Raw genomic sequence first — 12652 nt, forward strand, 5'->3', positions numbered from 1 at the left:
AATTTTTTTTAATTTATTTTTTAAGTGAAGGATAATTGCTTTACATAGAGTCATCTCTTGTGTTGCTGGAAGAGGGTGTTGTTTGCTATGACGAGTGTGTTCTCTTGGCATAATTCTGTTAGTCTTTGCCCTGCTTCATTTTGCACAAACCTAGACAGTATATTAAAAAGCAGAGATATCATTTTGTTAATAAAGGTCTGTATAGTCAAAGCTATGTTTTTTCCAGTAGTCATGTATGGATGTGAGAGTTGGACCATAGAGAAGGCTGAGTGCCAAAGAACTGATGCTTTCGCATTCTGGTGCTGGAGAAGAGTTTAAGAGTCCCTTGGACCGCAAGAAAATCAAACCAGTCAATCCTGAAGGAAATCAATACTGAATATTCACTGGAAGGACTGATGCTGAGGATCCAATACTTTGGCCACCTGAGAAAAGCCAACTCACTGGAAAAGACCCTGATGCAGGGGAAGATTAAAGGTAGGAGGAGAAGGGGGCAACAGAGGATGGGATGTTTGGATAGTATCACCAACTCAGTGGACATGAGTTTGAGCAAACTCCAGGAGATAGTGAAGGACAGGGAAACCTGCCATGCTGCAGTCCATGGGGTTGCAAAAAGTCGGACATGACTTAACAACTGGACAATAACCACCACCTTAAATATGCCTGAATAGGAATAGGCTCAGTGCTTGGAGAACAGGTTAAATCAAATCTAGTAACTACTTCAGTTAGTTCCTCATACTCTCTTCTCTAAAAGAACCAGTATTTTTCCCCGTTATCTGTCTTAATTTTGTGAAATCATGTTTGTCCCCCCTTTATCTCCATTGCTAAACTTTGTATCTGGAGCTGTAATGTCTCTCATTTCATTTTCATTGTGATCATTTTATTTCACTGACTAAGTGTTCTTTGGTTAACTAGGCTGTTACTAGTGGAGGACTTGAGAAAATCAATTTCATAAATGCTGTGGGCAAGAACCAGAATGCAAGGGATCAATGAAAAGCACTGGAATCACTGACAGCAGACTAGCTTCTTCAAGACATTTGGCAAGTGAAAGGATGATAGTCTGGGAAGCTCAGCAAGGTTGTGGAGGACGGATAGGTATTTTTTTCTTTTCTGTTTTTTAAACTTTAAAAAATGAATAAGCAGTTGTAGGCAGAAGGGAAGCAACTTGGGAGGCAGGAAGAAAAGAGTCAACCAAAAGTCAGAAATGATTGCTTCCTAATAATTCATTCTTTTATTCACCGTTAGGTATTTATTTTAAATCTGTGATGCTAAAGTGCAGGGCATATAATGGTGCATAAAATCACAGATAGAACCTGCCCCTAAAATCTTCAAGTTTTTTTTTTTTTTTTTGGCTGTGCATGTAGGATATCAGTTCCCTGACCAGGGATCTAACTCACACATCCCCTGCAATTGGGGAGTCTTAATACTGGACTGCCAGGGAAGTTCTAAAATCTTCAATTTGAGTGAGACAGATATTAATCAAGTAATATCAAGTATACTGAAACATACAGTTCAATATAAAACTGAAAACAGGGCAAGTGCTAGGAAAGATAAGTACATGGTGTTGTGGCCTATTATAAAGTGTTTTGATCTACTCAGCGAAGTCCAGGAAACGTTTTTTTGAGGAAGGAACACTTCCTCAAGTTCTGAGAGATGAGGGGGAATTAACCAAAGGAATAGGAGTGGAAAGAACATTCTGGATAAAGGGAACCACATGGGTCCTGTGGCGAGAGGAAAGACGATGAGAAGGGCTGGAGTGGCAGGAACGAGGAGAACAAGGCAGGGTGGTGTAAGCTGAGGCTGAGCCACACAGGGCCACAATGACAGCAAGTGGAGGCCGTGGAGGGACTGGTGTGAGGTGGAAGACAGGACAGATGGGACTCCAGTAAGACTGATCTCCCTAAAGCACTGGCTTCAGGAGGGTACTCTGCTCAAAACTTCAGTGACTTTCACTGTCCACTAAAATAAGTTTCCTTGCCATTAAAGGCTCTATCTCTACTATACACCTAACTTTCCAACTACTCTTTCCAGTTCCAGCTATCTTTACTCGTCACTACATCTCTTCTCTGCTTTTTTCATTATACAGGTACTTCCTAGAATGCTCTCAACCTTTCATTTCTATTTCTTGAAACCCTTTCTCTTTTTGGGGCCCATCAAAAATCCCACTTCTGTGAAATCTTTTTTGATCTTCCTAGTAGAGCTATTTTGCTGCTTTGAAGTCCCACGAGTCTGTGTTTCTTTCTTGCCTGTCGTTACCTGTGAACATACAGTTCTCTCCCTTTCCTCAGCAGTCTTGGAGGGCAGGGTCTTTGTCTTTGTTTAATCTCTGTATTCCCCAGCTGCTCGATAAACAATTTAAAGTCATATTTCTAATATTTGAAAACATTTCCATTATTGTGTAGATGCCAGCCTCTACACAGATTCACAGTTCTGATGCTGTAGCAAAGTGTGAGTCTCATCCTTCCTGGTATAATATGGGCTCTTATGCTGGTTTTTCTGGCACGATATTAAAAACATGAAAAAAAAGTCCTAACAAACTCTTTAGACTAAAAATCAGGGCAACAGGCAAGGTAGCTTATCAGTCCTTTAGCTAACAATCAGATGGTACTATCTGAGATGAAACACAGATTACCATACCTAGTTCAAAGAAGTTCTATCAATGAATGGTTGGGATCTTTTCATCAATGAAGGGGAGGGGGGGAGGCATTATTCTAGAACTACTTTAAAAAATGTCCGTAAATGTGATCTGAACAAAGAATCGGAAACATTTTGAAATTTAAAAAAATCAACTTACACATTCTACTTTGCTCTTCACCACACATTCTACTTTGCTCTTCACCGCCTTTGGTATAATGCTGAGGTACTAACTCACTTCACTGTTCCCTTTAGCATCCACAGCAGCTTCCTCATCTCTGATGTGGAGAGCAATATGTCATCAGCAAGGTCTACAGCAGAAAGAGACTAAAGGAATCTTAGGGGTATTCATCCCATTTACTTAAATGAGCACTCTGTACTCTTTCCACAGAAGGAATGGCTAGCAGTATTAATGTATTTCTTGCCAAGCTTAAGGACTAAGATACCAAACAAAGCAGTAACACCTGGACAGTGTCTCCATGACTATCAGCACAGTTACATTGTTTCCTATGCTCAAATAATCATCTTCATTGTCTCCTTCAGTAGCCTTTGACATACTGCATTAAAATAGTTTCTTATTTATGAGATGTCATAGTTGAATTCACACTGCCAAGTTAATTTAACCAGGATTTAGTCCCCCTCTTATTACTAACAAGACCAAAAAAATGCACAATGAAGTTAAGAAACTTGTGCAAGGCTGAACTGCTAATGCAAAGTAAAAATTAAGATATAATCCAGAATGAGACTGAACTTAGGGTTCTTAAGAACCCTTGCACAGTTAAAGGTGGTCTTTGGGGTAAGGGAATTACATTTACAAAAATATAATACTTAATAATAATTTACATAAATTTCATTTTATCCAAGGCACAAATCTAAAGTCTCACAATTTGCAAAACCAAAAGGCATGTGAGGTTATTACTGTTAAGGACTTCTGAAAGAAGAGCATACCATGAAGAAGTATATTATTATGAACTTTCTATTTCAGAACTACTATCTGGAAAACTGAGATAAAAACTTTGTTATAAAAGACCATGATAGCCAAATAAAATAAAATGTTTTTCTTCTAACAGATGGTTTATGTCCTGATAATGTTTGCATTTAATGCTTTGGGATTACCTATTAATAAGGAAGCAGGGATGCTTTCCATTGATATTTCTAATTCAAAAGAAACAAGTTCTTTGTAGCTCACCTAGTAGTGATAATATTACACGTTGGTTTGCTTAAAGGGCTGGGCTATTGTGAGTTTAAACTTTATATCTAAATCCTGTTTGTGACAGCTCTATAGAGCAGCTTTGGAGATGTGTTAGAAAAACTTTTCTTCATAATTACTGCTATGAAACAATTATCTAAGAATAGTGGCTACAACTTTTTCAGTACTCTAAGACAGAAATGGAACCAACCAGCAGTGTCCACAATGATTATCACACTCTTACGGTACAGAACTCTGAGGCTAGGGCTAACAGTGCCCTTAATTAAGCCTCATGCTTCCTGGCCTCCCCTGGCTATGCTCTCAGTGCACTCAGTCAGGCTGTGAAGATGTCAAGAGCAAGTAGGGAGGGAGACTGACTTCTCAAGTCGAGGTGACTGGTAAGGGCCAGGTGCTGCCTGCTACCAGCTGTCCCCACTGCTGTTACTGTGCTGCTTGGGAAGGGGAGGCTGCGGAGACATCTTTTTGCTGAAGACCCTTGGGGACTTTAGTATGTATTCTGGCCCAAGGTTGGGGACTCTTAGCTACTTATGGATTAAAAAACCAACATTATAAAATTGCCCAAAATTTGAGAACTTCTGAGGGGAAAAAAAAATTAGTGAAGAAAGTAGGCTTTTGTTAAAAATTTAAAGAAGTACTATTTTTCCTTTAGAAAATATCTGGGTTCCCACACAGCCTGGTGGCTGAGGATAAAGTTACTTCAATGAAAAAATATTATATTTTTCTTATAAGTCAGCCATACATATAGGGGGCTTAGGAATAATCTAATTATTATTTAATACTCAGTAAACAGGTACTTTAGAACTTCCCTGGTGGCTTTACTTAAACTTCACAATGATGGGTGTGTGAGGGGGCTCATTTTGCGTATGTAGTAGAAATTCCTAGAACATAAAAAATTGATGTTACAAAAAAAAAAATTGATGTTACAGGTCCACGAAGGTCTAAATTTAATCAGAACAAGCATATTTAAAGTTTGGAAAACTACAAACATAAGCCTGGTGGGGCTGCTGGGTATGAGGCGGTTCAATCTATAGCGTCTTCACAAAGTGCCCACAGAAATTTAAAACAGTGCACTTATTGTGGAATACAGTTTGGCAGTTCCTCAGATAAATAAAGAGTTATCACATGACCCACTAATTCCACTAAGAGAATCGAAAACTCATGTTCTTACAAAAACTTACACACAAATGTTCCTAAGAACCAAAGAATGGAAATAACCCAGATGTCCATTAACTGATAAACGGATAAATAAAATGTGGTATATCCATACAATGGAATATTACTCAGCCATAAAAAGGAATGGAGTGCTGTTACACGCTGCAACATGAAGTAAACCCAGAATACATTAAGTGAGAGACACCAGACACAAAAGCCACATATTATACGATTCCATCCATATGAAATGTTCAGAATAGGTAAATCCAGAGAGACAGAAAGTAGACTAGTGATTGCCAGGGGATGGAGGAAGGGAAAACTGGGACTAAGGTAATGCATATGAAGATAATTTTGGGGATGATGAAGTGTTCTGGAATGAGACAGTGGTGACAGTTGCTGTATACTCACACCACACTGCTGTATACTCACACTCACAAAACAGTGAGTATACTAAAAACCAGTGAACTGTACATTTTAAAATAGTGTGTTTTGTTACATGAATTATATCTCAATAAAATTCAATTAAATATAAAATCTGTAATTATAAGGAAACAAAATTATTTCAGTGATCTGCTATTATGGTCTCAAATACTGAAAAATATATTGGGAATATTGAGAAAGGCTTTCGAATACTTCTGAGAACCAATAAATTTCTAAGGCACTGTATCTTCATTTTTCATGGTGTGCTCACAAATTTCTCTAAGGAAATTAGTGATGGGCGCACTATAAAAAACAATCTGCTGAAGCAAAAAGCTGTAGTCACATCTTTCTGTTCATGCCTAGTACCCTAGGGAAGTGGCTCTCCTGAGTGTCTATCTGTATGATGGTTACCTAAAGTGGCTGCCCACATCCAGTGAAGGCTTTTGTTTAGTGATCATGGTCAAGTTGAGCTTATTTAAATACCATTTCCCAGGACTTACATGCTACTCCCAGAACGACGGGAATACTCAAAGCTTTTAGGGGGAATAAACTATTGCGTGGTCTGTGTCTAGGAAGTGGGCCACAGTTCACTGGAAACAGACAGTTCAGATAAATAAAATGAAAGCAGACATTTTTGGAGATGATCTTGAAAGCTTTCCATTAGAGAACATCAAGGGCATAAAACTAGGAATAGCATATATCCATGTTAGACTACCACAAGTCACTTTCTACCCTCCATTCTTTCTAAGCAGTACAACGTAACTAAGTATTTACTTACTTCTTCCTTCATTAGATAACCAAATCATTCCCATGGAACACAATAACACCTTTCTCTAGCTATCTACTAAGAGACATTTGACTCCTGTGCTACAGTTAGCTATAGATCATCACATTACATAAGCAGTGGTCTTTCTACAAAGGTTCCACATTAAACTCTGGTGAAAAAATGACATTTTAGATACAAGAAGTTATTGAAGAAACTGATTCCCACTTCTGGCACAAGTGCTGCACATAAAGGAACTCAAGCCAATCAATTTGTTTCTTCATAGCCTCCTATACTGTTTCTTTTTGGCTGCCAGACTTGGTCTGGACTGTTCTCTAGATTTCTCAGCTTTCCTAACATTTGCATGTTACAGGTTCAAGTATAATGACAGAGGTCAAAGAAGACTGGGAAGACTAAGACCAAAGGGAAGAGAGGGAGGAGGAAAAGGACTGAGCTGAGGGGGTGTGTCCTACAGCTATAAAATCTCAAAATACCAGTCAAAATCTTCTCAAAGAAACTACTCTGAAAACCATGACCATGATAAACAGTGATTCTTCAGTTTCTGTTTCCCTATACTGAGGACAGATGAGAATATGAGGAATAGAAAAACCAATATATGTTACACTATGAGAAGGCATCAGAAAACAAGCACACTTTAGTGTAATTTATTGTGCCGGCTCAGACAGTAAAGAGTCTGCCTGCAGTGTGGGAGACCCAGGTTTGATCCCTGGGTTGGGAAGATACCCTGGAGAAGGAAATGGCAACCCACTCCAGAATTCTTGCCTGGAAAATCCCATGGATGGAGGAGCCTGGCAGGCTACAGTCCATGGGGTCGCAAAGAGTCTGACGTGACTGAGCGACTTCACTTATTGTGCTTTCTAATCTGATGTATAAACAACACTGAAATATACAAATACATTAACAAGTTTTACACAATAGCACATTTAGGTACTAAAACATTTACAGGAGACTATATACTTACATACATTTTTATGAAAATCATGCATCAGGACTGTGGAAAGAGCCTAATATCTTTACTAGAGCATACTGATGTGAGAAAATCAGATTCAACTTCATATTATTCAACATATAATCTGTAATCATAAAGTACTAATAAAATTCAACAAAGTTATTACAGCTAAGAGCTTAAGCAACACCACCAACTACTAGGTTATTTTATTGCAATTCTAATCAGTTATTTAAAAAAAATATTAGTGTTCATCATCACTGTAAGTTCTTCTATGTGTAAGGAGTTCTTGTGAACTTATCTTTGTTAATTATAACATTTATTAAATAAAAATGTGAGTAGCAAAGGCACATTAATTCCTTCATTGTTAAATAAATGTATACTGCTCCAGTGTTCTTGCCTGGAGAATCCCAGGGACGGGGGAACCTGGTTGGCTGCTGTCTATGGGGTCGCACTGAGTCGGACACGACTGAAACGACATAGCAGCAGCAGCAGCTTAAGCTTTAAAAGGTTTTTCAGTGTGCTTTTGGTAACGGTTTAGGTTTGAATACATAGTATAAGTATCAATAAATGTTGCAGTCATACTGGCCATTCCATTTCTCACTATGGAATTAGTGAGAAATCTAAATGAACAGAGTACCAATTGATCAAGAATATCAATTTGATTTCATCAACTTCTTTGAGATTATATGGGTATAAAGTTCCCATCAGTGCACACTGATAAAGTACATATTGTGGTTCAAATTTTTAAAATGTTAATGTTTGTGAAAGTTCAAGGGAAGTTACCAGGAAAAGATGGTTTGCTACAGACACACCTTATTTATTCTTAAGAAAATAGATGTGAAAATTTAGGACCCAGCTTTCTTGTTTGGACTATCATGTTTTGCTTAAAATGTTGATTTTCCCTTCTAACAAGAGTTAGATTTGAGCCATTTGTTTTACTATACATGTGTATAGGTATCCTTTTCTAAGTGCTTCTCATGAGGAATTTTGAAAACAGCTTTCATGCATTAAACTAATGCTAAAAAAATAAAAATTTGCAATATTCACAAAGAATAGTACCGTTGTTATAATAATACTAAACATATTATCTTACTGTATTCATCTTCAGTGTCTACAACTACCATTCGGGACCTTCTTCCTAGCTATTAAGACTTCTAAGAAGTCCACTTAATATGAATTTCAGAAATGTCTACAATGACTTTAAAAATTCCATTGGCAATTTGAGAGTAGATGCAAAGATTTTCTGAATCATAGGATAATTAAATGAATAAAACGTAAATCCCATGTATGCCTATGCTCAATCTTAGTGGCAATAAAAGACTGAATGATGAGTTACTATTTTACAAATATGTGTTTACCTTCTTTCTTTTTATATGTACATGCCTCTTGGAATGTGTGAAGTCTCCATATTTTCCCTGGATTTAAGGTTGTTTATCTAATGCTAGCCCTCACATCTGCTTTTTCTTTCCCCAATGACAATAAATGTCTTCCCAAAAAAGTAACTGTGGGGCTTCCCTGGTGATTCAGTGGTATACAATCCGCCTGCCAATGCAGGAGACGTGGGTCCGATTCCTGATCCAGGAAGATCCCATGTGCCACAGAGCAACTAAGCCCGAGTGTCACAACTACTAAGCCTGTACTTGGCAACAAGAGAAGCCACCGCAATGAAAAGCCTACACACTGCAACTAGAGAGCAGCCCGTCTGCCACAACTAGAGAAAAGCCTGCTGCAACAAATACCAGCACAGCCAAAAGTAAATAAAACTGTATGTATAAAAAAAGTGGGAACCGGAAGTGGGAGGAAAGAAGAGTGCAAATATATATTAAAGTATAATTACACTTTACAGAAGCCAGTGGATGGGTTTTAATATGATGGCTGTGTATTTTCATTTTACTCCCATCTCATATGGTAATATTTACTGTAAAATGATGACAAAAGGACAGGCTAAGAAGGAAAAGGGCTATCAACTGAGCCATAGATTCCCTAGGGGGCAGAAATACGAAAAGCTAAAGGGAATTTGCTGAGAAATGAGGAAGTAAGAAATAAAACAGTATGGGGACTGAAGTCTTAAGAGAACAAATGACGAAAAACTAAGGAGATTCAGTTAGGGAAGATAAAGAATGTTCAAGAGGGCCTATAGCAAAAGTTATGAGAAAATTATCAGAAAACGAGATTTGAAAGGCGAAAACAAGATTTGAAAGGCAAAAACAAAGAAGTACCAGCTAACTTTGTGTCTACAAGTGACTAAAGATTTTAAAAGAAGCCAAAAGGGCCCTAACTGGAAAGGCTTTTAGTTGTCAAGGGCTCAAAAGTACCAAAGACTAGAGAAAGATGGGTGTATCTAACTAACTGTAGGGCTTAGGGAATAATGAAAGAGAATTCCAGGTGAATGACAAAAGCAAAGTGTTCACTGTTACAACCTTAGGCTAGACTGCATACTGTGAAATATGCAATACACCTTAAGATGTGCAGTTTTGTTTCTTCAATTAAATTACTATTTTCATGGGTCAGCGACCCTTGAAATCCCTACACTAAATCCAAAGTGAGAGAAGGCAAATAGTATTAATACATAAAAGAACTAGCAAAGCTTTTAGTGTTCTGGGCAACATGGGTGCTTCTATTAAAATAAAATTACTTTTATATGAAATAATCATACACAGTTTCGATGGTAGCTTTAAATTTCATTTTCCATACTATTTTTTGTTCCTTGTTATACATTTTGGAGAAGATCTGGCAAGAGTTTGATACAAAAAGAAGTAGGATCTAACGTGCATCCTCAGTAAGCAGCTGCTCATTAAGATAATACTTCCAGTCACTGGCTTAGAAAGCAAGATTCTGAGATTACTTCTAAGCCTTGGGCCTCTGACTTGTCAACCAAAAAAGTTACTTCCCCTTTAGTGTAATGAATTGCAGAAGTACAGTTAAACAGTTATCTATGAGGGTTTATTAGCAGGCATAGGATATGGTGGGTGAGCAGAGAGATACTGACTTTTTTTTTTGCCAGTGAGCAAAATATTTACAAATTTCATAAAATGGAAAGAACTTTCTAAAAAATTAATAAGATCTGTTTCACAAATTACCAATTCAACTGGAACATTGAATAGTAAAAATGACAAAAGATTTGTTCTTATGGTTGATAAAAAATTTATGTCAGGGCATTCAAGTAAAGTTATTTTCTGTGTTCTGATTTAATGAATCATGTGAGTTGTATCTCGTTGGGTGACACAGATGCTGGCTCAGTGAAGCCTACTCTAATGCTTCCCAGCACAGCCTTCCTTGGGACAGTGAAGCCAGAATAATATGTCAGACTGAAGTAATATCAAAGAAAGAAATGTAGGGCTGGAGATGCTATGAGGTTGGCTCATAACACTTCTTGATCTGTGAGTGTCCAGTAAGCATTCAATGTCCTATGGGCTTCAATGAACTAACAAGCATCAAGTAATAACAGTAATGAATGGTCTTCCAAAGAAGACTTCTGCAATTCAAGCTGAAAAACACTACACTTACGAGATGGTTTTAACTCTATTCAAAGACAGCCTTAGAAACCACTAGTGATTTCTTAAGAGGTGAACGAGTATTAAATGTTTTATATATGCTTGTGTAGTATCTACTTTAGTTCCTTTAAATCTGTTTGATTTTACATTGATTTTGAAAACAAAACTTTTCTGATGATATTAATAATAAGAACCGTGATGAAAAATAAAATAGCATTAGCTATATTGGTAAAAATATAGATGTAAAATAATGAAGCCATTTAACATTAATAAAATAAATGCACTGTTAAAAATGAAATTAACGGACTAGCCTGAGTATATCCCACATGGAGGTGTTTTTTTCTTTCAAGTGATTACAAATAATATTTGAGAAAAAAAAATGCCCTGAGAAGAAAAGATAGTTAAACATATAAAGAGAACGACAACAGTTTATCAAAATACAGCGTATCACTTTACATGAAAGTTATTCTATCATAAGGAAAATTGGTGCAAAATAAAGGTATATTTTCCAAAGAAGTTTAGAAAACTAATGAATTAACTGTTTTTCCCTAGTCAAATTCTTCATATTTAGTATTTAGAATTAAAAATCTGGAAGAGTACTTACATTGACAGCAACACCAAAGCAATTAAGGTCCACTCTGCAGGTTTATGTATAATATTTCTATTTGTTAATCTGAAAGACAGGTAAAATTTACCAAAAGATTGTTACAGTTAAATACATAAACTTTCTATTTTTAGATAAACTCAGTTTTATGATATCATGTGTTAAAGGACACTTTTTTAATCCTCGTTATATTTGATGGAAAAGAGTCAACAGTATAATAATGTGGCTTGATATTCAGAAGGAAGTGTTCTAGCCTCACATTTATATATTTATAACAATACCACTGTTAGACAAGATGGGGATATAGGAACAATATGGGGAACTAAACTGAATGGTTTATTAAAACACATGAACACAGACACGCCTCCTAACTGTATCTTTTGTTTTTCCCTAATCAAATGTTTTATTAAAACTGACAAGGTAAGCAATTTCTGATTTTAATTCAGCTTTTGCTAGGTTGCCAGCAGGCAATTAAGGAATGTCATAATCCATAATTTTCAGAAGTCAGAGTTGACTTGATAAATTTTAAGACTAGGTATCTTTATTCAAGAAAAGTTTTAAAAAATCAGAAGTAAAATCTATCACTTAGCAGTTGATGACAATAAAGTACACTGTAGTCATCTTATTTCTCAGAAAACATTTAGAAGGATCACTCTAAATAAAAAAATGATATAAGCTGATAAAAAGCAGCCAAAAATATCTGATAAAGGATTGTTATCCAAAATATCAAAGAAATCTTAAAACTTAACAATGAGAAAACAAAATGCCCAATTAAAAAATGGGTCCAAGACCTCAAGAGACACTTCATTAACAAACCTGTACAGGGACTTCCCTGGTGGCGCAATGAAATGAGAATCTGCTGCCAACGCAGGGGACACAGGTTTGATCCCTGGTCCGAGAAGATTCCATATGCTGTGGGGCAACTAAGCCCATGTGCCCCAACTACTAAGCCTGCGCTCCAAACCCGAGAGCCACAACTACTGAGTCCTTGTGCTGCAACCAGTGAAGCCCGTGTGACTAGAGCCTGTGCTCCCTCCATGATAAGACTCAGCACAGCCAAAAACAGCTAACTAAATACAATTATATATATATATAAAGAAGATACATGGGGGTTGGGGGTGGGAAGCACAAGAGGAAGGGGAAATATGTTTACTTATGGCTGATTCCTGTTATACGGCAGAAACCAACACACATTGTAAAGCAATTACCCTCTAATTAAAAATAAATTAAAAAAAAAAAGATGGCAAATAAGCATATGAAAAGATGCTCTACATCATATGTCATCAGGGAGGTGGAAATTAAAACAATGAGATACACTACACTTTTAGAATTGCCAAAATCCTGATAATCAACAAAATCAAATGCTGGTAAGCATGTCAAGTAAGAACTCTCATTTAATGCTGGTGGG

General features: G+C 36.9%; 1 protein-coding gene across 14 annotated transcripts in view; it reads right to left on the bottom strand.

Annotated features, from left to right (window-relative positions):
• RPAP2 (RNA polymerase II associated protein 2) overlaps nt 1-12652 on the bottom strand; it is a 129821-nt gene that overhangs the window by 67721 nt on the left and 49448 nt on the right. For 11 of the 14 annotated variants that reach the window (XR_011565799.1, XR_011565796.1, XR_011565797.1 and 8 more), the window contains one exon: nt 11245-11313. Coding sequence is in view for 7 of the 14 variants with exons in the window: in XM_070786109.1 (XP_070642210.1) it covers nt 11245-11313 (69 nt within the window). In the remaining 7 variants the exon portion in view is untranslated. Of the gene's footprint in view, nt 1-2791; nt 2910-11244; nt 11314-12652 lie in introns of those variants that run through there. The other 3 variants (XR_002180344.2, XM_019957055.2, XR_011565802.1) reach the window with 3 other exon arrangements.

The sequence above is a fragment of the Bos indicus genome, chromosome 3 (genome assembly GCF_029378745.1).
Source record: "Bos indicus isolate NIAB-ARS_2022 breed Sahiwal x Tharparkar chromosome 3, NIAB-ARS_B.indTharparkar_mat_pri_1.0, whole genome shotgun sequence".
Classification (NCBI taxonomy): Eukaryota; Metazoa; Chordata; class Mammalia; order Artiodactyla; family Bovidae; genus Bos; species Bos indicus.